We start from the raw sequence: 25,916 nt of genomic DNA, 5'->3' as shown, positions 1-25,916 counted from the left end.
GTTTGAAAAATTATATTTCACGATTAAATATGTACTATTATAAGTTAGAATCTCACACCTGAATAATAATTACTACCTCAGTTCCTCAAATATTGACACACTTTGACCCGGCACGGGTTTTAAGAAATGTAATAAAAAGTGAGTTGAAAAAGTTGGTGGGGTGTGGGTCTTACTTTTAAAGTATTAGTTTTATAATAAAATATGAGTAGGAATGAGTCAGTGAAATATGAGGTCCACTATCAAAAATGGTAAAAAGTGAAGTGTCAAACTTTTAGGGACGAATTGAAATGATAAATTGTGTCAAACTTTTGGGGACAAAGGTAGTATATGATAATAAGGCATAGTCACCATTCTAATTAAAATAGTTTTACAACTTAATTTTAGATGTATAATGATACGATAATGATGTTTAAACTAAAAAGATGTAATAAAATTATAATATTGGACCCTAAGATACTTGAAACACAAGTCTTACTGTAAATATTTAATAATGCTTTGTTTAAAAAGTGATACTCCCTCATTCCCATTGAACATGACCCACTTTCCTTTTTAGTTTGTTCCAATTAAGATGAACCATTACTTAAAATGGAAACATCTTTATCTCTACTTTATAGTTTCCCGTGCCGCCCAAGAAAGGGGTCATCTTCCTTGGGACGGAGGGAGTATATTATTGAATAAGATCATAAATCTAGAAATCTAATCTTTCATAGTTTAATTCTAAGATAATTATGTACTCTTTTCAACCCATAAAATTTGTCATTTATTTCTTTTTTCATATGTTCCTAAAAATTTATTATCTTTTACTCTTATTATTTTTGGTAATAGACCTCATGTTCCACTAATTCATTCCTACTCACATTTTAATATACAACTAATATATAAATGTAGGATTATAAATGTAGGATCCTCGTGATATTAACTTTTTCAACTCAATTCTATTACACTTCTTAAAGCTCGTATCGTGTCAAAAGATGCTAAATTATTAGGTACGGAGGGAGTAGATAAGTAGCAATATACTTTACTTGTGTATGTACGTGACTACGTGTATAAAGGATATAAAGTAGGACCGACAGATAGTGAAGTTGTGGGATCGGATTCAACTTGCTAAAATAAGTGTAAAAATTATCTGCTCCTTTGCTCTCTCTTTCATTCCTTTGTTGCCTCTGCTCAAACTTTACTCAACAATTATCTCACTTCCGGTAAGGTAAAATCCCTCATCCCATCTCTACACTTTGTTGAACTCCAAAATTGAAATATATTTTCTTCATTTTGTGTGTATTTCAAGAAAGTGATGATCTAATTTTACCAGTGAGGTGTTTACTGAATAGCAGAGGCAAAATTTAGAGATTTTATTAGATAACATTTACACTCACTTGTTTGTAAGATGCATAGATCTTGATTTTCTGTTTCTATACATGCCACAAAATAAACCACTCTCATATTTTCTGATTATAAAATTTGTGCTGGTTAGAATCACATCTTTTAAACACAAAATTTGCATATTTGAAGATTAAAAAAAAGCGTTTAATTACATTACTGCAACAAAATCTTCCTTTGGCTAGAGGATTAATGCAACAATTCTTAAGTCTATGCTTATACTGGAACCTCTTAGCCTTATTCTCTTGTAAATCTTACCTTGTTGAATGGTTTTTTATGATCACTGTTTCCAAATGAAACTGTAAAGTTCAAGTTTTGATGGTGCCTTTTTTTTTAAAAATGTATAAAAAGCAACTCTGGTTGATTCTTCAATTTGGATGATGTTTACTCTCAGTTCCAGCAACAATGCAAGGAGGAATTCAAGCTTTTTTCTCACATAGCAATGTGATCAAGAGCGCAGTCCTGCGCCACCTGCGCGTGGCGCCTCCAGCCGCTCTCTCTCTCATGTTTGCACGCCACGAATCCACCACGCCTGCTACTCGTATGGAGGAGCATGGCTTTGAGAGCACCACCATCTCCGATATTCTTCGAGACAAAGGGAAAACCGCAGATGGATCATGGCTATGGTGCACCGTGGAGGATACTGTCTACGATGCTGTCAAGTCGGTATATAACCTCTGTCACATGCCTCACTTGCAAATTTTTTATGAGCTCGAGTTGTTAGATGTCTTTATGTTGTGTCGTTTATAATGTTTGGCTGTGTTTGTGTGCTCTCATTGAAGATGACTCAACACAATGTTGGGGCTCTGGTGGTGGTTAAACCCGGGGCTGGGGAGCACAAGTCTATTGCTGGGATCATCACTGAGAGAGGTAGTATCACCGAAAACTATATTTTCGAATGGAAACTGAAAATAATGTGCCTGTGTGCAAGATATGATGATTTTATGATGCTGTTTTTATCTAGATTATCTGAGGAAAATCATTGTCCAAGGAAGGTCATCCAAGTCAACCAAAGTTGGGGATATCATGACTGAAGAGGTATGCATAAATACATACATATATTCTGTTAGGGTTCATGTGAATGGTCATAATAAACCCTAAATGGACTGACTGATTGCAGAACAAGCTGATCACAGTAACACCAGATACAAAAGTTCTCAAGGCAATGCAGTTGATGACAGGTACTAGTTTCTGATACTTGCGATTTCTGCAACAGTCTGGACTAAAATTACTTCAAACTCTTGGTTGGCAGATAATAGGATCAGGCACATTCCGGTGATCACTGGAGGAGGAATGATCGGCATGGTGTCCATCGGAGATGTGGTTCGTGCAGTTGTGAGCGAGCATCGCAATGAGTTGAACCGACTGAATGCCTTCATACAGGGAGGATACTAACTGTGGAGGGACTAAAGATTGTTGTAAATATTTTGCTGCCATGAATCGTTCAACAGTAATAATATGCACTCTATGCTGACTGCTTTGTTTTAATTATGTGTGATGATCACACAACTGCTATCTCTAGTCCTTTCTTAGTCTTAGTGCTGTGTGGTTTTATTTATTGCCATTTTGGGAACCATCAGGACAATGATGAATTCCTTCAAGCAAGGTATCAAGTATTGTGAGAAAAAAAAAATGAAAGGTTACGCATATTCTACCGTATGTATTTGTACCAAAATTTAGTACTAGAGTATAAGATGGTGCGTTTCCAAAACCATAAGCGAAACAAGATTTTGAGGAAAGGCCCGTCACCACAAAAGAAATTCTGGAACAAGTTAAACATAACTCCACCTTTTATCCTTGTGAGAAATAGGGTAATCCCCATTGAGAAAAGCTCCCATGACACCAACCGCAATCGCAATCACAAATATCCAACCAAGGAAAGTAAAACGATCCTACTCTGACAATAGGAATATATTAGTAGAATGATATAGTAATACATTTGATTGGCAATTTGGCATTAATGTATAACCACGTTATAATAAAAAAAATAAAAAATGAAAGGATGAGATTGTAAATCTTAATCATTAGATAAAAAGTTGGAAGGATGAGATTGTATGAGTTTTAAAAACACACGGTGTTTTGGTTCATTCCAATTGTATTTTAGTTTATTTTAAATAACACTGTACAATTATTATGAACTAAAACACGAGAACTTCATCTGCCAATTGAAGACACATTTTGACTCGACATGAGTTTTAGGAAATTGTTTGACTTTATAAGTAAAACGAGTGAAAAAGTCAGTGGAATGCGAGTCTCATTTTTATATATTAATTTTATAGTAGAACGTGAGTGTAATGAATTATTTGACATCCCAAAATGACAAAAATGTGTTAGAGCATCCTTAACGCTGGTGGGCCGGGCCGCAACTCGCGAGTCCCGGCCCGAGTTTAGCGTTGGAGCATGGAGAGTCACGGCCCGGGACGGTCCCGAGGACGCAGTTGCGTCCCGGGGCCGCTCCCGAGTCCCGTCCCGGCCGGCGTTATGCGTGCCCGTGCCGCATCCCATGTGGCCCGTCCCGGCGTTAATTGCGTTCGGGCCGGGCCGCAAGTCCCCACGAATTTTTTTTTTTTTTTTCTATTTATACACTATATTTGCTCCATTTTTAATACTCTTCCACACAAACTCTCACTCTCAATCCTCTAGCATTTCAACACTTTTTTAGTTCTATGGATTGGTTTAATAGCGACCAACGCCACATGGACGATTTTGTGAACTCCCAGAACTGGCAAGTGCCGCCGACACCCGATCCAGATGCAACGCCTACTCACGGGCTGCCTACCAATATGGACATGGAATCGCCAGTTAGCACTGATGAGTACGATATCAGCGATATGGAGCCCGCTCAATGGAGGGGCAAGGGCAAGGGCAAGGTTGCCGATGAGGATGGGCCGAAGAAGTATAGTCCGCAGGAGACAATGTGGCTGGCCAAGAACTATGTCGACGTCTCCAAGGACGCTGTGGTCGGCAACCAGCAAAGCGGCAAAGTGTTCTGGCTGCGAATTGCAGATAAGTACAACGCTGGTCGACCCGAAGGCTCGTTCAAGCGTACCTACGTGAAGCTACACAAGCATTGGGGTCGGGAGCAGAAGGAGATTAACAAGTGGAATGGCAAGTGGACTAAAGTAGTCCGGATGTGGCCGAGCGGGCACAGCGAGATGGACCTTGTGGACAAGGACAAGGCAGATTACTTCGCTGACGGGAAAAAGCACTTCAAGTACTTCGACGTTTGGAAGCTTGTTGAGAAGAGCCCGAAGTACACCGGTGGGGCTGAAACGCCGGCGAAGAGAACCAAAGTCGCCGTCAGACACTACACTTTGAGCGAAGGAGGTCCGCCAATCGACCTCAACGTGACAGATGAGGACTTCTTCCTCTCATCTTCTGGTACTGAAAGCCGTCCGATGGGCACAAAGGCGGCAAAGAGGAAAGCAAAGGGGAAGGCAACTGCGAGCTACTCCGCTATACCACCGCTGCCACCCAATCCTTCCTTGGACAAGATATCAGACTCTATGTCGGATATGAGTATTATGTTGCGGATGGGCCAGCTGACGGAGTTGATATCGAGGGATACATTGACAATGTCGGAGTACGAGCTCGAATTGCACCGTGAGATGATCGAATACCTTCGCGCACAAATGAAGAAAAAGTAGTTCTTTTTTCTAGGATTTGTAATTTTCTTCTTCTAGGATTTGTAATCTTCTTTTTTTAGGATTGGTAATTTACTTTTTCTAGGATTTGTAATTTCCTTTTTCTATTTTCTGACTGAATAATGAATTTTTCCGGGTTTAATTGTTCAACGTAATCTATTTTACGATTAAAATATGTTGTAGTTGTGAATAGTGCAAATGAATAGTTGTGGTCTGAGTTGTGGCCTGCGGGGTTAATGGAGTTGTGGCATGGAACCCCTAATTTGAGGGAATGATGACGTAGAGGGAACTTGCAGCCCAAATCCGGGACGGGGTTAAGGATGCTCTTAGGTTTTGAGTTTTGACGGGATTAAGGATGCTCTTAGGTTTTGAGTTTTGACGGAAGGAGGGAGTATATAACACATTAACACTACTCTTTGATTGAGTATTTAAATAGTTGCATGATCAAACAACCATGATATTATTCAATCCGTAGCATGTGGTGGAATAGCCTATATTAATATCACGTGACTGAAAATAATAATAATACGTCTATGAATTATACGAGTACATTTTGATTTGGTTTTATAAAATCATCAAACCATAAAGTTCCGAAATTCCGGTGCTGCCTAAGGTTTTGTTAACACGTCTATGAATTATAGTTTGCGGAGTGCTCAAAAAATTATCACTAAGTGGTTTGTATTCCCGATCAAAATCAGGAAGCCTAGTTGAGAAGGCGAATTGGTGAGCAGAGTCGATTCCTAAAATTTGCGTTTCTACGTATCGCCTTGTGAAAATATCTACGAAAATCAACAACCATTTCCGTATGCTTTAATTTTCGTGTAGCAATGAAATCGGATTCCACTGCTTCCGGCGGCGAGCCATCGCCGGACATGTTGAAGAATACGCCGCTGAATATAATGCGGTTGTCCAGTGAGATCGAGCAATGTGAGGGGAGGCAGAAATATCTTGCGCGTACTACCAGTCCGTCCGACGGCGGCGATGTGCGCTGGTACTTTTGCAAGGCTCCGTTGCCGCCAAACGGTGAGTATCGACTGTTTTGTCATTTTCTTCTGAAATGCTTGTGTGTTTTGGTGGAAACTGTTCTTTGCAATCCGTTGTTGTGTCGAATTGAAGCATGTTTATCACTGCATTGCTGTGTGCCAAAGTTGATTTTACGCGTAGATGAATTGGAGTTATGCATCTGCTTCTTGTCATCTCAAAACCGGACCGAAGCAATCAGGCGAACATCAAAATCAATTGTGTTCTTTTTTTTTTGGTATTCACTGTGCATATGACTTCTAGGACATTCAATTACTCACCGAGTCACTAAAACAAAGTCAAAGAATGAATAGGGAAGTAAAGCAGCAGGGAGTAGAGACTTCATGTAGAATAATTACGAGTGGACTTCTGAATTACAAGATGCTCTGAATTATGCATGATACATTCTTTTAGTTAAAAGGTCTAAATCCACAAGAAGCTCACAAGTACAGACCTACAAGACTTTATAAAGTCACGCTTAATCAAAATTGTCAATTTGTGCAATTTTGAAGGATTTGGTTGTACAACTATGTCCACTTACAGTTGCAATAAAGATAACAAAATATGTGACACTATACTTGGATTGTAGTTCCATACTTGACTGCCAATACCAGCTCCATTTTCAATTTATAATGAGATTCTGGACCATGATAGTATCTCATTTTTAACAAATTAACGGAGTCCACCTGGGAATCAGTTAAGAAACCTTAATTGTTATTTCAAGAGGAGGTAATTTAATTAGAATTCTCAATTATTCATGATACATACTCCCTCCCAGAAAATTGTGCATACTTTTCCATTTAGGGTGTTTCACAAAATAGTGCACATTTCTTTTTTGGACACCTTTCTTCATACTTTACCATCACTTGCACACCTGCTTACTCAAAAAACAAACATGAATCACCAGTCACCATTACCCGCGTTAACTAACATAAAGAACAACAATATGGGGCCCTTTCTTCACTCACAAAATACACTACCTAACTTTTATTAAAACCCATGCCACACCAAGGCGTACACTATTTTGTGGGACAAAGGGAATATATGGTAATGACCATTATGTCTTGTTTTTCTCAGAGCTAGCTGCATCAGTCCCTCAGACAGAAATTGTTGGAAAAGGTGATTATTTTCGATTTGGTATGAGGGATTCTCTTGCAATAGAGGCATCATTCTTGCAGGTCATGCCACTTTCTTCTGTTTTGTTGATATCTCAATATCTCATGGATATCTTATTTTCATTTTGAATAGAAAATAATGTGCCTTGGGATATGAGTACTATACTTGATGCCATTTCCTACATTTGCAGAGAGAGGATGAGTTACTTTCAACCTGGTGGAAAGAGTGTGCAGAGAGCAGCGCTGGCCCTATAGAGACAAGTTTTGTTTCAAAGTCACCCTTACATATAAACAGAACACTGGCAGGAACTCCACAATCCGGCCAACTATATTCAACTGATGAAGAAAGAGTTGGTGTCCCTGTAAAGGGAGGCCTATATGAGGTATTGCTATATGCAATTGTGTTATCAATTCATATAGTTGTATTTTGTATAGTTATATTTGGTATACTTACGATCTGTAGTAGTCCGTTTAAGAGAGGTGGCTACTTTATAAAGGGAGAGTTGATAGCCTTTTCATATGTAGCTCACCATCATTCATAGCTTAATGGAATCAAAGTACATTAAGCTAATTCAGATAATGGGCTTGAAATACAATAATAAGCAGATATGCTGGTTAACCAGATGCTCTTTTACCTTCTGGCTTGTTGCATTTGGTTTGGTTTGGGGGTGAGACGGATTCTGTAAACAACCAGTTGTAACTCTAGAATTGTAATTTTAGCTAGTTAAGTTTATTCCATGTTGTGCCCCTAGTCCTTTAAAATCCCTCTCCAACAAAGAATTCTGCGATATGCTGAGTGGTAATCCTTCAAGGGAGATTTACTTTTGCTACTAATCAAATAGATTGACTTCATACCAATTTGATCAATCCCAACTGATATTAAAATGCAACAATGCTAATAAGGCACTTACCTTAGGTAGTGATGCCAAATAACAACTACATTGTGTGTTTTACGTAATGGGTTACTTTAAAAACTTACAAAATATCAGGTTTTCTGATGAATGAGTAGAACATAGGGGCCATAGGGCTTGATTGAACCCACTCTATTAACCTTTTATGGACAAAACATAAACATATGGATGGAGATGTTGATCATAAAGCAAATGCATCAACACATGCAATTTTTCCCTTTCTGTAATCAAGTTCTGTAGGATATATTTGCATGGACCAATAATTATATGTCGACAGAACAACAAGGATTGTGCCCTTAATTCATTTTTTTGCAAAACGACTTATGGTTTTCTTTTGTGGGTAAATCTTTGTAATAAACTTTGCGACATCTAAACACTTCACTCTGCAGTAGAGATTCAATTTGCTCTAGATAGACGAATCTTCAACTCTTGGTAACAATGCATATTTTGCTTTATCACTCTTGACATATTATGCTCATACTTTCCAGTTACTGCTGAAGTGGGTTTATCATATGACCCATATCTGTTTTGAGAATGCATGTCTATTCTCCTTAACAATTATGTAATGTATAGAAATTTTGCAGATCCGTCATCCATTGGGTGCATTTGTTCACTGCATAAATGAAGAAGCATAAAATGTTGAACGGTTTTAATTAGTGCAGGTGGATTTGGTCAGGAGACATTGTTTTCCCGTATACTGGAATGGACATAATCGCAGGGTCCTACGAGGCCACTGGTTTGCTTGTAAAGGTGGTCTGGATTGGCTTCCACTGCGCGAGGATGTTTCTGAGCAGTTGGAATACGCATATCGCAATCAGGTGCTCACTAATCCCTTCTTATTGGTGAATTTGTGGTGAATCAAGTAAATTAGAAGGGTATGGGGCCTTGCCATGTTCCTGAAGACTGTAGATAAAGGTGCTTAATTTTTTTGATTTATATTCCAACCTTCCCCTTTTTCTCTATTGTCTTTTAGGCTCTTTCTATGCCTCTGATTAATTTAATGGACTTTACTGGTCTAGTTATGTCTTTCTTTTTATTGTGAGTTAATCTCAAAGCCTGAATAAGGTTGGGTGCCTGCTTTCAGGTTTGGCGCCGAAGAACGTTTCAATTGTCAGGTCTCTATGCTGCACGAGTTGATATACAAGGCCCTACTCCAGTATGCCTTTCTGCTCTAATTTAAAATTACTTTTCATAGTTTTAAGTTAAGCTATATATGGTTTCTGGCTTCAGGGACATGACAAGTAACTGCATCTAATGCCAATATTATGATTAGGGACTACATGCCCTTTTCACTGGGGAAGATGATACATGGAAAGCATGGCTAGGTGTAGATGTTTCTGGAATTTCTGGTGTTGTGAAATTCGGAAAGAATGGGATCAACATACGGCGTGGATATGCTCCACCTCAGTCTCAGAAACCAACCCAGGTAATTCATTTCACTTATAATTATTGTTGGCTAACTATGTCTTAGAATGCCGATTACCTATTAATTTTTTGGAACTTAGCGTCATTTTCTACTACGTTTCTAATAGATTGGATTGGAAGAGGATTTCTTAACTACTAGAGTATTTATGGTCCATGATCGATATAGGCTTGGCTATTGACAGTGATAGAACTATAGAAGTAGGCGTTGGATTGCTGAAATTCTCAAAGGAACAGGCAGGGAATATCGAAGAATGGAGAAATGCTAATCACAAATTGATAAAACTGAACTACTAGGAAATAGAACAACTAATGATACGTCACCTTGAAGAGGGCCACAGCTATGAGAAGGGCTACACACAACAATCATTGGTACTAAAGACTAATTTTATGGAAACTTCAAACTACTACCAAACATTTCCGGATCCCCTTTGTACTTAATTAACACAATTCAAACTGGCGTAAAAAAGGAAAGGACATATTCATGGGAAAGACTTGAAGAATAGAAATGTACCACATAGATTAAGTTGCTAGAGAATACAATATTGAGAGAGACCATAGATGAAGAAGGAAAAATGTACTGCAAAGAGAGGGAGAGACACACATAGAGAGAGAGAGACAGTGGTAGAGAACGCTCTTTTTAAAAATCCTATATTAGGGAAATGAATACCTAGGTTGAGATGATGAAAAAGAATATTTATATTTTATACTTCCATTGTCCACTACCTATAGTCTTCATAGTGGATGTCACTGTTGAATAATGTTGCTACAACTGTCTTCATTTTGTTTCAGGATGAATTACGTCAACAACAGGAGGAAGAGATGGATGATTACTGTTCACAGGTTAGACAAAATTTCAGTGAGGATATTGGTGTGAAATTTTTAGAGTACGTGAGAAATATGTATGGCAATTGGCCAAAAAGAAATTGTTGTTTGATGGATGAATACTTTCTCTACCAAAAATATGTTTTCTTGTTAATGACTCGCTCTTTGTACATATTGACACATTTTTATGTAAGAACGTAGTTAGACCATCTTTAACAGGACAGGTATAATGATTCTGAATGGCCAAATGAAAAGACTCACTGCTTGCTATTATAACTTTTAATATCATTGCTTATGTCTTTTTTGCATTAATAATTATTGAGTTTTAATATGAGTCATGAGATGCAAATACGTTTTACATATTTTAAAGATTAAACATATAAACAAAAATATTCTGGAATATTCCTTTTTATATATATAAAATAGAGCAGATGGTTGGGGGATTAGTATAAATTCTGCTGTAAAATAGATACTACCTCCTTCCATGAAAAATAGTTCTGTTTTTCAATTTTGGGCTGTCCACCAAAGTTAGTCTCTATCTATTTAGAGTAGAAATTTTCTCTCTAATAAGGTGGGTCCCATTTTTACTAATAATACTTCAACCACTTTTTCTCTCCATCTCTGCCTTACTTTACCAATTTTACATTAAAACTTGTGTCATCTACTACTAAGACTATTTTTATGGACGGTGGTTGCATAAGTTTTCTGTAAAATGGAGATGTCTTTAGCTATTGCTTGTCCATGGATGAGACTGCTGAAAGTTTTTGTTAGATAGCAATTCTTGTGAGATCATTATGGCACCTTCCTGACCAAGCTTGGAGTTTTCTAATTCAAAACTCATACATGGTAAAGTTGACGTGTGATGGATGCCTGAAATGGTGGACATTGATTGATGAATAGACCGATTCTGTTTCTCATGGAAAATAACTTGCATGTCTCTCGTTTATCTTTCAAGCAATGTAAATTGATCTGAAACCAGTACTGCAAGGAACTATATGTTAAGATGTTTGCATGTTCGTTCTCATATATTTAGTGAGTTACAATACATTATAAACTTTTAATAGTCAAATATGGTGATATTGAACATTGAATTTTTCATCTTGTATTTATCATAGAACTATGGCAATGCTAAGGCTCGGTATGGATTTCTAGAAGGATGTTTTTCCCCTTTTCCTGTCCTTGAGTTTACTGTGCATTTAGTTCAGTGATGATCTTCCATTAAGCAAAATTCCTTTTATTTCAAGCTGTGTCTGATTGTTTTCTGGTGTAGGTTCCTGTTGGACATTTAGTCTTCATGGTTCATGGCATTGGTCAAAGGTTGGAGAAATCCAATTTAGTGGATGATGTTGGAGATTTTCGCCTTATAACTGCAAGTGTTGCTGAAAGGCACCTTACTTTTCATCAACTTGCCACTCAACGAATACTTTATATTCCATGCCAGGTAGTTTATTACCCTGTTTATTACTGAATCCCACTTGATTGTTCTCTTTTGTCCATGTTGCCATTCTTGATAACATTTACCTTTATCATTGTATATAACTGATTTTGCAAAGTGAAATATTATGAATTATTTGACTGACCTTTCCTGTATCAACACTGATGTGGAGATTTGGATCTATTGATGTGCACACACGTACACACATGCAAAACTGAGATGTGTGGACCTTGCTATGAATATATATGCACTAAAGTTATAGAAATAATTTTGGGCTTGATACCACATATAGTGCTCAAACAGTAAACTTTTAAAACAGATTTTATATGAATAATCTTGGAAATATAATTCCCATCAAGTATTTGTATTGATGGTTTCTCAGCCAGGACTATTGGCCTTGCATTTCTAGTTCTCTTCTCCTTCCAGGTGGGGGAGGGAAAGCTTTTCATACATACACTTTTTTAAAACGTTTATTGGTTTCATATGAAGTTTAGTTTGGCCACGTGAAGAGGAGTTTATTAAAATGATGGATGGCCACAAGATGATTGGTGGAACCTAAACTATTCCGACTTCATTGATGAAACTGCTTGGCTTTTCCTTACAGTTGATCCCTAAAGAATTTACAATAATTTAGAAGTTGCAAGTTTTTTTGTATATAGTCAGCCAAGCCTGGTCACTGTGACCTTTTGGAGGCACCCCTTCTCCCAAAGTTACAGGGCTAAGCATATCATGTGCTTAACCTATCAATTGACATCCCAATTATTGCTGAGTCGTGTGTGCATTGGTTGATAAAGCATTGAATCATAGCCCACTTTTTCTTTATATCCTGGGAAGGAGACTCTTACATATAGGGTGCCTGCTTTTTCCTTGGCTGAAGGTGGGGGACACATACAGATAAAGTACACTTGAAGAGATGGTGTGATAAATCAACAACTTTTTTTCCCCTCTTTGTCCCACTATATCATTAAGTACACACTTCATCAAATTAGAATGATGATCTAATTGTTTGCCTTAAAAAATAGCTTAGCATCATCCTCATAGCTGTTGAGATAGGCCTGTAGAAGAGCAAAGAACAATATGGTCTCTGGTTGAAAATATGTTCTTTAGTATCCATGAGTTATTTTTGAGATATTCTGGTTAATTACCAATCCATGGGGATTCTGTTAAGACAGCTACTATTGCAAATTTTTATTTTTATTTTAGTTTTATGTTACTTTTTTGCTTCCAATCCCATCCTGATGCTTATGAGAACCAATGTTCGTAATGCTGTTATCATTATTAGTTTGTCTTCTCAGAATGACTCATCTCATGTACCCCAACTTCTTTAGTCATGAAATTTGTTTGTTTCGTTGTAATAATAGTAGTATAATACTTTTTGCTTTCGACAGTGGAGGAAGGGATTGACTCTCAGTGGAGAAGCTGCAGTTGAGAAAATTACTTTGGATGGCGTCCGAGGGCTACGCAGGATGTTGAGTGCAACCGTTCATGATGTCCTATACTATATGAGCCCAATATACTGTCAAGAGATAATAGATTCGGTAACTAGCTTCTAATGATCTCTTTTCTACACTATGCACTGACATCACTTTCTTTTTCTAGATATGTAATGTTTTTTTTTTTCTGGTTTTAACATCTGTGTTTTCTCAGAAATTGTGATTTCCGTGTGTTACTAAAGGTCATAGTTGATTTTATAATCATATCAAAACATGCGAAATAGGTACCTATATACGTATTTATTATAGTAAGTGGAGCATCATTTATATGGTTTGATAACCCAGTTATCCTCCATTGTGGGAAAAATTGTTGATTGAAATATATCAATATTGTGTTTCTGCTCTTAATTCTGCTAGCATTTTGTTTATGGTCTTCAGCATCCTATCAAGCAGAGAATACTGCTGCTTTTTATCTGGAGAATATTATGTCTCCTACCAAACAGTTGATTACCTTATGTTCGGTCTGTTAATTTTAGCTGTTTACATGGCATGTCCAGGTATCCAACCAACTTAACAAATTATATCTGAAGTTTTTGAAGAGGAATCCTGGTTATGATGGAAAGGTATTGGCCAAAGAAAATATGTTCAACTATCTATATAATATAATTATAATTAAACTTATCCAAATGTGTCAACCGATTTTAGTTGTCTAATAGTGATTCCAATTTATGTAGGTTTCAATTTATGGTCACTCTCTGGGTAGTGTACTGTCTTATGACATCCTTTGTCATCAAGAGACTTTGACCTCACCATTCCCAATGGAGTGGATGTACAAAGAAAAAATTAAAAACAATATTCCTCATTCTGTCAGGAATAATTCAACATCTAATAACAGTCCCAACTCAAATTCTCGGTGTGAGAGCTCAGAGAATGTAGAGAATGTTTTAAGTGAGAACATGGATCTTGTAGAAGAGCCTACAGAGGGAACTTCCAATCCATTGGGGCCTCCGATATCCTCAGAGTCTGATTTATCATCATTGGGTGGAAATGCCGATGAACTTTTCCACAGTTTATATGACATGGATTTCAATAAAAATAACCCGATAAATGAACCCAATACCATGAGAACTGATGCTGTACTGTTCGACGACAGTACAGAAAATTTTCATCGTAGTAAAGCTGATAAAATTAGGTTATTGATGGAAGAGGTAATTAGTGATGACTTAGCTTTGTGTGCTTGCCTCAATATCTTTGTATGCTTCTTACCAAAGTTTCATTGTCTCAGAAAGATTTGCTAAAAGCAAAAGTCAAAGAATTTGAAGCTGATTGTTATAGCAAAGGTATGAATATGCAGTTTCAGTGTAGTTTCAAATGCTTTTTTGGACTGTACTTGTTTGTCTCAAGTATTTTCATTGATCTTAAACACCAATATCCCGTATTTGATAAGAGGTACTATCAGTGAATGCAAAGAAGAATTCCTCAGACGTAAACCAGTCTGATCCTAAGAGACGTCAGCATGGGCATAGAGATTGTTTGAAGAGTTATACCCCTCAGATCAGATATACAAAATTAGAATTCAAAGTAACATCTTCTCTCTCTTTGAAAATATCTTTCTTTCTGTTTACATATTACATATCGCGTACACCCTCTCCAGAAACATCTTGATCGTCTTCTATATATTTATATATATGAATACATCCCTATATATATATATCCTATATATATATATATCTCTTAAGAAGTTCATAGGTTGAATAACACACATTACTTTGATGTCAGGTTGACACATTCTTTGCAGTTGGGTCTCCTCTTGGAGTTTTTCTCTCCCTTCGAAATGTTCGTATTGGGATTGGTAATAACGATGCTTTTGAAAGTGGCATACTATTTTCTTTCTTGACCTTCTACTTCTCCTTTTAGGTAGTGTGGAAGTTGTCTTTAAGCATGAGAGATGAGAGCATCATGGAAAACATGTATAGTTTATCATTACATAGATTAGATCATATGTTTGATTTCTATGGATTTCAGTATTCACTTCTGAAATATTTCTCCATTTTGGTCGCATTGATTGGTTTGTAAACAAATAATAGCTGCATTAAGTTGGCAGGGTTTAGCATCAACTGTTCTTACACGTCCGTCATTACTAATCATTCCAAATGGACATTACAATGCTGGGGAATACATACACACAAAAGGTTCATCCTTCCTGTGGAGTTAACACTGCCCTGAAATTTTGGAAAAAATGCTTTGCACAGTCGAGTCATATTAGTCTTTTGGGCCTTCTTTAGAAGTTAGAACCAAGCATTATTTTCTGGGTTTTCCATGACTTACTGTCGTACTTGGTTGTTTTCCTTACAGTCTGATGGATTTGGGTACAGTTGACTAGAATATCTCCTGATGTTTGCATTGCTAGGCAAAGGGAAAGAGTATTGGAAAGAGAAAAATATAAATGAAGAGATGCCAGCATGTCGGCAAATGTTTAATATCTTCCATCCATTTGATCCTGTAGCATATAGGCCTGTCTTCTACCCCTTCGATTAGAATAGTTTAATAACTAACTCCTTTGTGATAAGCTTCATTTTCACATATTACTTATTTGCCACAGAATTGAACCACTCGTGTGTGAAGAAATTATGCACAAACCTCCTGTCATAATTCCTTATCACAGGGGTGGGAAACGGCTGTATGTTGTGCTCAAGGTAAGGAACTGTCGTCTTTGAATGTTTGTGGGTTAGTTCCTCCTTGCCTTTTGGTTTTGATATAATGTTAAAACAGGAATTCAAAGAAGGCTTAGCATCGTGTTCTCAGGCAGTAAGGAATCACTTTAGCAGAGTTAGGGTAGGTAATTGTTGGTTTTCTTACTATTATTTCAGAAATCACCTTAATTTTTGGCAATTCTTCTGTAAGTAGGCATCTGGAAAGTTATTTGATGCAGCGGCAGAATTACATTTCATAGCTTGTTACTTATATTTGTTTCGTTGAATAACTTTCCAAATTGCTTATGATTACAAGGGCATGAACTACAATACTATAATTCAGAAATGAATGCTGGATCTTAATTGTTAAGGACCTATCATTTCTTCTATCTTTTGCTTTTTCCAAACAATTAAGAAACACAATATGATATCCTTCAATTGAAATTAAGCCCAACATTATGCTCGAGCGTTAGGAGTAAGTATTTTTAAGGAGCTTTCAGCTTTGCACACTTCTACTTTGCCAAAGAATTTTCTGGTAATTATGCTGTGACAAGTTAGCTCAAATTCTGCTCTGTTTGCAAGTCATACTACATGTTAAGCACTGAATCAATAGAGATACATATTTACATATGTGAATCACATGATTGGATTTATTTGTGAGTCATACTGAAAGCTTAATTAATGAGTAAAATGCTCCTATGTAGGTTAAAGTGCTGACACTATGCGAATCTAAGTCAGATGATGAGGATGGTAAGTACTTTAAAGCCAATTTAAAGTTTCTGCTTACCCACTCCTTGTATCAAGATGTAGAGGCACTACCTTTTCTTTGTGCTAAATTTACTGCAATGAATTTGCCCTATTGCAGAGCAATCTGCTAGCAGTCATAAAAAGAATGAGAGATCATACGGTATGATCATGATGAATAGGCTAACGGGAAGTAGAGACGGGCGAGTTGATCATGTATTGCAAGTATGTGCTATCACTGATGTCCGACTTCGTCCAAATCAAAACATCAGTCTGAAAAATCGTTTCATGGTGTAACTCTCTTATTTTCTTTGCTAATGCAGGATAAAACCTTCCGCCATCCGTATGTATCAACCCTCGGGGCGCACACGTAAGCTTCACCATTGCTTTGTTAGCTTCTATAATGGTGTCGAAACTGAGGCGAAATTGATTTTTGCCAGAAACTACTGGAGAGACTACGACACAGCTCTCTTCATGCTACGGCACTTATACAGGGACGTAGCAGAGGAACCAAATTTGAGCAGTGGGGAGCTGGAAGGCTGCTCGAGGAGTAGCTTGAAGGGGTGGTCTAAACAGAGGGAGATACTCGACGAAGAGCTTCCATTGACGTTTGCTGATAGCGTCTTCATAAAGCATTTCTCCTACCAAGTGAAGAAAATGTGCAAAAAACACTGAATTGTCAATTTTGAGGTTCCTCGTTCACTACATATGCTTCATCGACTTCAACTGCGGTTAGTTTTGATTAGATTTTTTATGTAGCAGGCGATTGGTATGCTCAGAAAGGAAAATGCAGGTTGGAAAATATGGCTAGTGAATAGTAGCAAGGAGCTTGAGGCTTTGAGCATTCCTAAAAAAGTACTCTTTCGACCTTTCTTGTGAATATATTTCTCAAGTATGGCTCTATTGTCAACATATAAATCGAGAGAATAGAAGAATTTTAAATGCATTCAGATAAAATTCTTACGGCCTAGAACGTACTGTAAGCAAAAGAAAATAGGAAAAATTAAAGATGCGAAAAAATATGTTCTTCAGATTGCTTGTTTCAGAATCATAATTACAAAATACAAAGATAATCAAAGTTGAGAAAATTATATTCTCAAACGAAGTTATAAAATAATTAAATTTTTATATTCAACTTTGACTTTAATTAGAAAAAAACCACATAATTAAAATAAAATATTAACGGAGGGAGTACATCATGGTTCATGGTTCATGGTTTAAGAGACCAATTTCCCAAAAAAGAAAAAAAAAGAGGTAATAATTTCTCTATGGAATTGGAGTCTCCTAACCTGATTAGTTATTCCCATCTCTCATGTAGTCTTCTATACAGCTGCAAATCGAATTTCTTCACCCAATTTAAGGTAACTTTCTCTATGGGATCATTCTCTCTCTCAGCCTTCCTCAATCTCTACTTAATATGACCTAGGTAGCGTATCATGCGCGGCAATTTCGTTTTGTTAGCGTGTAATTACAGTTTAAAATTTTTCGTACTCAGATTTTGGGCTTCTAACTTATTTCAGAATCTATTTTAGTTTTTAGATATTGTGTGGGCAATGTCCATCACAGTGCAGAACTATTTAGTTCTACGTCTCTTTCCCCCCACTCTACTCATGTTTTTTCATTATGCGTTTTTATATTCAACAAATTAATTAGTGATTTTTGTTTTCAGGAAGATTGCAATCAGTGAGGAATATGAGGTTTTATTCTAATTGGAATTCGGGTTGTCTAGCAAGATTTGCATAACAATTTCCTCAAGCATGAACTTTGATGGAAAATTAGTGTGTTAACATTATGAAATAGTTAGATTTTTGTTAGTATTTTTGTAAGATGGTTGGAACTTTGTCATTGCTGATTTGCTTCACTCTTCTACAGTTAAGCCACCTAAAATAGGGTCCTCTTCTATGGCTTATAGCAGCATAATCCAAAATTAAGACTAAATCTATCCCTTTAAATTTTAAAATTAGTGGATAAGATTAAATCTTACGGATTTCAATAAATAGTAGACACAATATCAACAAAGGGGTAAGATCGTCGTTAAATTAACATATTATAATTTTCGTTATTTTTTTTGTATCAACATAATATATTACAAATATCAACACAATGACATGAGAATTTCAACACAAGTACTAGAAAATATCAACACGGTTTTATTGAGATTTTACATGCATTATATTGAGATTTTTTAATGCATTTATTGATAAAAATCTGCTTATCAACATATACGAAAATGAAATAAAAATTATTATCAAATTTCATCATCCGAACGTTGGCGGAACATATGCAATTGAGATCTCGTTAGAATCCTTATAAAATTACCTTTAATTTGATATATTTTTGGGGGAAAATAATTTAAATCGAGAGAGTTAAGTAAATTTAAGGTTTTGGGATAATTTTAATAAGAGAGAATTGACATTAATACACTTTAATTTTATTTAATAATTATTTAAATTTTAACTATAATCCACTTGATATTATATCAACCGCTAGATCTTCTAATCTAATGGTTGAGAATTGGTCTTAATTTTGGATTGCTAATTAGTTAGCAGTGGATCACATCCCACCTAAAATATATTTAACTATTTAAGGGTGGAGCCAGGAGTTTAATTCAATGGGACCAAAAATATATGTATAAAGAAATTTGATAAATTTGAGGGGGACATTTATAAAGAAAATTGATTTTTTTAAATTAAATACTAACAAATTAGCATATATAAAATATATTGAGGATGGGAAATTGCCCCTTATACTCCCTATTTAGATCCACCCTTGTATATATACATCAATAATCTAAGACACAGATCGAAAATTTTAGACATGGAATAATTGCAAATACTAGTAGAATTATTGCAAAAAAATGTTCTAGTCATGATAGAGCGATTGATTTTCAAACATGTGGGACTGAATATAATTAAACTAAACTTCATGATTTTCCAGTAATTTCTTTTTGTTACTTCAATAGTTCCAATACATTTTTGGAATCACACATATATTTAGAATTCTAATTAATCTAATGATATGGAAATTTTTTTCTTTCTGACGGTGGGAAAAATGATAAAACGATATAAAGCGGATTATTACTCCAAATTGAATCCAAATTTCAGTTTAAAACTTATGTAATGAACCTCTTTGGTTAACCCGAAAAGCGGGGTAGATCCGCGAGAAATCTCATTCGCTCCCCGTCCTTCCATCAAATACTCTGCTTTTTCCTAGATATTCGAGTTCAAATACCCATGGATTCGCTGTTTGGCTTCATATAATTCAGAAACCACTAGTTTTCTGGAATTTCGAAAATACACATCAACTTTCTACACAAAAATAGTTTCCAAGACTTTTTGTTAGTACTTGAATTGTTAGAACACATTTTTGGAATTAGACATTTATTTAGAATTTAAATGGATGTTTACCCACACATATTTTCCCTTCACGAGACCTTTCACCTTTGACCAGAGACGGAGGACTTGTTCCAACAATTAAGCAGTACAACCGAAAATGACTTCCAAGTAGCAAGTAGGAGTAATAGATTTCGAGAGAAATACTCCCTCCATCCCGACCTTGAGTCATTTCTATTTTGCACATGATAATAAATAGTTAAAGAGAAATAAAGTAAAGTAAAAGAGAAAATAATATAGGTAAAAGTCTTCTAGTTCGTATTCTCTCTCTTACTTTACTCTCTCTTCACCTTAACTATTTATTACTCCATAATTTTTCCAAAAGAGAGTGCAAAAAAGAAGTGTCCCAAGTAACGTGAGATAGAGGGAGTAGGATCCAAAGATTTGGAGTATTAAATAGATAATGACCATTTAAAAGACTGTGGATAACATTCTCAAAAATCTACTAGACATAACCACATAAAGAAAAGTCATGCATGCAAAAAAAAGCAAAATCTTAAACAGTTGTTTAACATTAACAGCTTTTTCCAAAGTTGGCCTGTGTAGATATGCCGCTTCAAGATTTGGAGGCCTTCTGTTTGGCCTTTTCTATGAGAGGTCTCAACTGCTTCTTTTCAGCAAGGATCTTCAAGAAGTTGAAGAGAAAGGGTATGTAATTGTGCTTTCGACGGATGTTTTCGGTTCTCCATTTCTTGAACTTCTCCTCCTCCATCACTATCTTCTCAGTCGCAGCTTCAATCCCAGCATTTATCTCTGAAAGTGACATGTTAAGCGCGTCCACAGCACTTCCGTCTACCATTCTCTCTGACTGCAATGCGCCAAGTTGTTGGAGGATTCTCTCCCTCTTCCTCTGGAGTTCTTTGAGCTCAGCTGTGTAAACTTCTTTTCTGTTCTTTACTATCGCCAATAGATTGAATCTTATTTCATTTTGGGAATATCTCTCGATGCGTTCCTGAATCACAGGTTGTACCAAGCGTAGCCATTCCATATCGCCTTGCCCCCCAACAGGGCATGTGCCGAGGCTTATAGGTCCCTCTTTCAGCCCATCAAGCTCGTAAAGTACCCCATCAACCGGTATATAGCTTATGAAGTGATATACATCATCGTCTTTTCCAGATGTTCTCTGCTCTTCGGGAACAAAGGGCTCAGGTCTTGCAAAACTATTGTGCGCTGTGCGGATTGCTTCACTGTTATTGATAGCTAAACCCTTGAGCTCGGGCGGGAAGTTTTTTGTGAATTCCTTCAGCGCTGACAACTCTGACCCAATATCAACGTCAGGACTGTTCAGCAGAATTGACAGGATTGCTTGGGTTGCACAGGCATTATTTATTACCTGCAGTTATATATTGCAAGAAATATTGAAGCACTCACAAAATTTTTCCAATTTTGACCAGCTAAGATTCTGGTTATGGATACTAACCTGGCTGGCAAAAAACAAGTTTGGGTTTGGATCCTTTATTACAGGACGGTCATCCTTTTCTCCCGCACGCCATTTAAAGAGGAATATTAGCCCATAAACTGGCCTGTCCGCAAAAGAGACAGAAACGAAGCCCAGAGCCAATAACATAAGAGCTCAACTTTAAAAGCAGGAGGAAAAAATAGAATCGTGATATTAATCGAACAAAGTGATATGCATGAAGTTTACCTTAGATTGTCTAGTGAATCAGGATCCAAAGAATACAACTCCTCGACCTGTTTGAGCATAGTAATTGAAATAAATACTTGATTGCTAAAAAATCTGCCAAGTAATTACAAAAACAAGTGACAACAGCATCTCAACCTCCTCCTACTTTGAAAACAAAATAAGACAAAATTTTGGGCAAATGAGCTCATTACAAGACAGCAAACTTTATTATCAGATATCCTAGAACCTAGAGATGATGAAACGCTAATTTTACATCACGATAATTCAATTAACCCATTCTTCTTGACATTAGGGCAAAGCTAGATGACCAGCGACAACTATGGCAAGGCATACAAGGACTAAGGAAACAGCTAACTTTTAACTGAGTTATGCTTATCTCACTCAAAAATAAAAATATATAAGACCAGTCTGATTGATCAACTTTCTCCACCTAACAATTAATCTCGTTAAAAAGTGTAACAATTAATCAATCGCCAAGAGCAATCAATTTCAAACTGCTTGCATTCAAAACTTATTGGAAGTTATGAAATCTGAATGTGACACCCATATAATTGCACCATTAAATAAGTTGGGAATCGGAGTCAGATTGGTGAGTTTGTTTGATCTCTTCTTTTCCGTAATATTGGGTGTTAGAACTGATTCTCCTTTATTAGCTAGTCAAAGATAGTTCACTTGGAACTTGCATCCTATGAATGAAGTAAGCCAAGCATTGATTCAATGGAAATGAACCAGGCCTAAATGCATACATTTGGCAGAATAATACCTGAACGCCTTTCACTTGCATCTGCTGTATAAGTTCAGTGAAAACACCTGTAGTGCAAGAAAAAATTTAATTATATGTATCATTCTAACAAGGCAAAAGAAATTCAAGAACATGAATGGAAGTATTTATTTTCCGTTAGAGAATAGCTCCTGAATGTACTCAAATATGTAATTCTGGCATACGAGGATATAGAAATAACATACATATAAACACATAGATATGTATGGTCAATGGTGCATAAGAAACTTTAACATACTTCATGAGCTCTTATTGAAGAACATCAGACAAACTGAACACATATTCTTTCGACAGATTGTCAGAAACACTTAATTGTAGGGCTTGTTAGAAACACTCAATTGGCTCATGCATATTAGGATGGTTTCAACACCTCAGCAGCCTCTTAGTGAGCCTTCACTTACAAATACAGACCAATTTCTAAATTTCATTGAGCATCCCTTTATGATACAACTATGAACATGATATCTGCTACTGAGACAAAACTCTCAGTTCACTGTGCCATGACAAAGTCATACAGCTTTGTCATCAGCTTTTTAGTAATCCCCAATGTTGTAGACCTCTTGCGCTAGGCATTCTATAGCAAGGGTTGACAGATTGGGGCCAGAACAAGTCAATAATCTGATACAAACAACTCGTCATTTCACAATAACAGCAAATATGCTTAAAAGTATAAAACCATAATTACATCCCCAACCAATCAATAAACCTGGCACAACAGACTGAGGTTTCTTATGATTCGGAAAGAAAGAAGGAACAAATTATTATCTTCGTTTCGTTTCTAGATGAGCTTTGACGGGCCTATCGCATACAAGCTTGAGAAAAAAACAGAAATCTCATGCTCATCAGATGCCTTAGATAAAAATGAGGCTACTTTCAATGTCCAAAAAATATCTCTTCACAATTACATATGATCACGTATCGTATCATACAACAAGTAATTCCTTTAACATTAACTTTTTCCAGCAAAAACAGACACCGAAGAACTCTTAGACATTGAATTTCGAAATTAAAATATACCAGGATCCGATTCAATGGTGCACCAAGACATGATTGTATATCAAAATCACTGCAAAATAATAAAATAAAGTTAGGGGAACACGAAAATTAGGTATTAGAACATAAACCATCGCTGATATCATTCAAATTCATGCAACAATGCTAAGATACAAATTAACCGTTGTAGCACACGAAAATGCAAAATAAATTGAAGAGGGCAAACAAACCTTTACCCAAATTTTTAGTATAGCTGGACAGAATAGGTAACTCGCACTCCGTGGTTTAATTTGAAATTTGTTTCGATTGAAACCTAGAAGTGTAGTTGTGATAAATTGGAGAAACGAGAGCATACCTAAAACTGGCGGCGGGGGAGGTGGCTGAGCAGTGAGCGGCGACAAGGAGCTTTATTGGTTAGAAACTTTATGGATTTCGGTGTATACTGTTGGTTACCATATCAAAGTCGGGTCGGGTACGTTTGAATCGGCAACCCGTAGACTATGCAAATTAAAACCTGATTCGTATATTCAAAAATTCTTTTTCATTTTTTTATTCGTTAGGTAAATATTTTTCTTGTAATAAAATTAAATTTAAGGCCATCGGATGTCGGTTAAATGGGTGAAAGCAATCCATGAATGATGGCTATTATTTAATTTTTTTATTTTAATAATATAATTATTGAATCATTTATCTCATCAGTGTGTAAAATTAGTCAATTATGTTTGGCTTTACTTATACTTCGGAAGTCTCAGTTCCGCAAATCTATACATCTATATAAAAGGCGAGTTTTGGGTCATTTTAAAAAAATTATGAATTCTGAGTATAGATTTAAATATTTATAAATATTAAATATAAAAATAAAAATATTGATGTGAATTTAGTTTTCTAATAATGATAATAATTTATTTATTGTTTAAGCATAATTTAAACATAATAAGTCAATACCGTTATGACTCTATTTAAACAAAGGAGTTACTACCGTTACAAACATAAATTGATATATTATTATTATAGTAGTACTTATAATTATCAAATTTGGTTGATACTAACATTTTATGTTATAGAATCAAAAAGACTTTTATTGTTTAGGGTGGAAAATACTTCCGATTTTGACCAAATAATATACCATTACCACTACTAAAATGAATTTAGACATTAACTACAACTAAATCACAAATTAATGAGCCAACTATTTTATAAGTGACATAATTGCATGAGCCGTTACATGTTCAGTGTCCATTTGAATTCACTAAAAATTAAATTTCTAATCATAAATGGATGAAATTGAAAGGTTTTAGAATAGCCCCCAATTCATTTGTTTGGACTGTATATATGATTTGATAGTTTATAATTCACCCACTCGATGCTTTATTTTCTGCAAAAGTTTTGATTGGTTTTAGGTATTCTTCTAAATTTTTCAACGATATTATTTTTGCTTTTAATTTTAATATATATTTATACATTGCTATTGTGGCAAAAGTTCATGTTCCGATCAAACAATTTTCTAATTTAGCATCAAATTTAAATATATGTATTATACTATTGTTATTTTTTGTTGAAAGTTCTTATATAGATGGAGGCAATCTGACCGGAGAAGATGACACCGGCAAGGGCGATGAAGTGCTGGAGATTATGACTGGAAAAGGTGAGGCTATTGGAGATAGAGACAAGCGGATAAAAAACGTTGGGATGGATACTGAAATTCCAGAAGAGAAGATGGAGACGAATTTATTCTTAATTAGTAATTTTTTTATTAATTCTAATTAGTTGGTCATATTATTTACAAAAATTTTTTATTGAATTTACTGAGCAATATATATTTTTATTTGGTTTCATATATATTTATATAATGAATTTTTATTGCATATTTTTATGCTTTTAGATTTCGTACGATGATATTGTTTATAATTTCATAAAATTATTTCACTATGTAAAATAAGTTGAGGAAAAATAGAATGAATCGTGCAACGCACGTAGGTGATACTAGTACATAATAGTACTATACTACTATTATCTATTTTGATTAATTTTCAGAAATTAGTTTTAATTTAAGATGGATACTATCATCTATTCTGTTTAATTTGCATAAATTAATTTGAATTTAATACAGTAATATAAAACGTCCTCCTTTTCATTTATAGTATAATAGTAAAGGTCGCATTATCATCAATTAACACATTCTATTATCAATCAAATATAATCAATTGGAGTAGTATATCATATCAATAAATTGTATCTACATTTTGGCAACAACATGGGTAGACTAGAACAGACAATAGTATGTCTCCACATGAACTACTCGAAAGAGTAATATTTCATTGCGTGTGGCCGATTAAATAAGCTGCAACATGGTAATCTCATATCATCGCATAATCTTAAATTTTATACAGCAATTCATCACAACATGTATACAGTCAATTCATCACAATAAGCTGATGTATAATTTTGAGAACGTGTTTCAATAAACAATTGTCACTCAAGTTTAA

General features: G+C 35.7%; 3 protein-coding genes across 14 annotated transcripts; 2 read left to right on the top strand and 1 right to left on the bottom strand.

Moving 5' to 3' along the window:
* The first annotated feature begins 1,059 nt into the window (after positions 1–1,059).
* Positions 1,060–2,865, top strand: LOC125186577 (CBS domain-containing protein CBSX3, mitochondrial-like). Of its 2 annotated transcripts, none has more exons than XM_048082959.2 (6): positions 1,060–1,204; positions 1,772–2,043; positions 2,160–2,247; positions 2,342–2,415; positions 2,498–2,558; positions 2,630–2,865. In XM_048082959.2, the coding sequence occupies exons 2-6, from the start codon at positions 1,783–1,785 to the stop codon at positions 2,770–2,772; spliced, it is 627 nt and encodes a 208-aa protein (XP_047938916.1). In that variant the 5' UTR covers positions 1,060–1,204; positions 1,772–1,782; the 3' UTR covers positions 2,773–2,865. The 2 variants fall into 2 exon arrangements, with proteins under 2 accessions (XP_047938916.1, XP_047938917.1); XM_048082960.2 differs by having other exon boundaries at positions 1,077–1,199.
* Positions 2,866–5,588: 2,723 nt separating this feature from the next.
* On the top strand, positions 5,589–18,506 carry LOC125187264 (phospholipase SGR2-like). 9 transcript variants are annotated; one of them, XR_016130171.1, is made up of 24 exons: positions 5,591–5,744; positions 5,847–6,044; positions 7,119–7,219; positions 7,348–7,539; positions 8,730–8,885; positions 9,152–9,223; positions 9,341–9,493; positions 10,282–10,332; positions 11,585–11,755; positions 13,138–13,287; positions 13,740–13,805; positions 13,917–14,390; positions 14,468–14,522; positions 14,630–14,763; positions 14,962–15,034; positions 15,593–15,695; positions 15,785–15,878; positions 15,955–16,017; positions 16,580–16,625; positions 16,741–16,844; positions 16,943–16,989; positions 17,060–17,309; positions 17,382–17,474; positions 18,289–18,506. XR_016130171.1 is itself a non-coding variant. In XM_089057888.1 (23 exons), the coding sequence occupies exons 2-22, from the start codon at positions 5,849–5,851 to the stop codon at positions 17,292–17,294; spliced, it is 2,736 nt and encodes a 911-aa protein (XP_088914014.1). In that variant the 5' UTR covers positions 5,591–5,744; positions 5,847–5,848; the 3' UTR covers positions 17,295–17,309; positions 17,382–18,263. The 9 variants fall into 9 exon arrangements, 6 of the variants coding, with proteins under 6 accessions (XP_088914017.1, XP_088914016.1, XP_088914014.1 ...); XR_016130170.1 differs by having other exon boundaries at positions 17,060–17,474; XR_016130169.1 differs by having other exon boundaries at positions 17,060–17,980.
* A 1,875-nt stretch (positions 18,507–20,381) lies between these two features.
* On the bottom strand, positions 20,382–23,910 carry LOC125190742 (ubiquitin carboxyl-terminal hydrolase 2-like). 3 transcript variants are annotated; one of them, XM_048088120.2, is made up of 6 exons: positions 23,786–23,910; positions 23,455–23,503; positions 22,420–22,466; positions 21,657–21,703; positions 21,432–21,534; positions 20,382–21,344 (listed from the first exon to the last, which is right to left on the bottom strand). In XM_048088120.2, exons 2-6 carry the CDS (start codon positions 23,483–23,485, stop codon positions 20,568–20,570), a joined length of 1,005 nt encoding a protein of 334 aa, XP_047944077.1. In that variant the 5' UTR covers positions 23,486–23,503; positions 23,786–23,910; the 3' UTR covers positions 20,382–20,567. The 3 variants fall into 3 exon arrangements, with proteins under 3 accessions (XP_047944077.1, XP_047944079.1, XP_047944078.1); XM_048088122.2 differs by having other exon boundaries at positions 23,667–23,802; XM_048088121.2 differs by having other exon boundaries at positions 23,661–23,797.
* Between the last annotated feature and the right edge of the window lie 2,006 nt (positions 23,911–25,916).

This window comes from Salvia hispanica, chromosome 5 (assembly GCF_029641045.1).
Source record: "Salvia hispanica isolate PSC_SH4W2 chromosome 5, Shi_PSC_v1, whole genome shotgun sequence".
Taxonomy (NCBI): domain Eukaryota; kingdom Viridiplantae; phylum Streptophyta; class Magnoliopsida; order Lamiales; family Lamiaceae; genus Salvia; species Salvia hispanica.
The sequence above is the reverse complement of the archived record's forward strand: the minus strand, read 5'-3'. Positions and strand labels throughout refer to the sequence as shown.

Excerpts from the sequence above, each read along its gene's own strand:
- LOC125190742 (XM_048088120.2), bottom strand. The coding sequence starts at position 23,485 with ATGTCTTGGTGCACCATTGAATCGGATCCTG. Across the intron at positions 21,535-21,656 it reads GATTCACTAGACAATCTAAG|GCCAGTTTATGGGCTAATAT; the intron begins GTAAACTTCATG and ends TTTTGCGGACAG. Across the intron at positions 21,345-21,431 it reads ACTTGTTTTTTGCCAGCCAG|GTAATAAATAATGCCTGTGC; the intron begins GTTAGTATCCAT and ends ATATAACTGCAG.
- LOC125186577 (XM_048082959.2), top strand. The coding sequence starts at position 1,783 with ATGCAAGGAGGAATTCAAGCTTTTTTCTCACATAGCAATGTGATCAAG. Across the intron at positions 2,416-2,497 it reads GGGATATCATGACTGAAGAG|AACAAGCTGATCACAGTAAC; the intron begins GTATGCATAAAT and ends GACTGATTGCAG. Across the intron at positions 2,559-2,629 it reads GGCAATGCAGTTGATGACAG|ATAATAGGATCAGGCACATT; the intron begins GTACTAGTTTCT and ends CTTGGTTGGCAG.
- LOC125187264 (XM_089057888.1), top strand. The coding sequence starts at position 5,849 with ATGAAATCGGATTCCACTGCTTCCGGCGGCGAGCCATCGCCGGACATG. Across the intron at positions 7,220-7,347 it reads TAGAGGCATCATTCTTGCAG|AGAGAGGATGAGTTACTTTC; the intron begins GTCATGCCACTT and ends CTACATTTGCAG. Across the intron at positions 16,845-16,942 it reads GAGTTGATCATGTATTGCAA|GATAAAACCTTCCGCCATCC; the intron begins GTATGTGCTATC and ends TTGCTAATGCAG.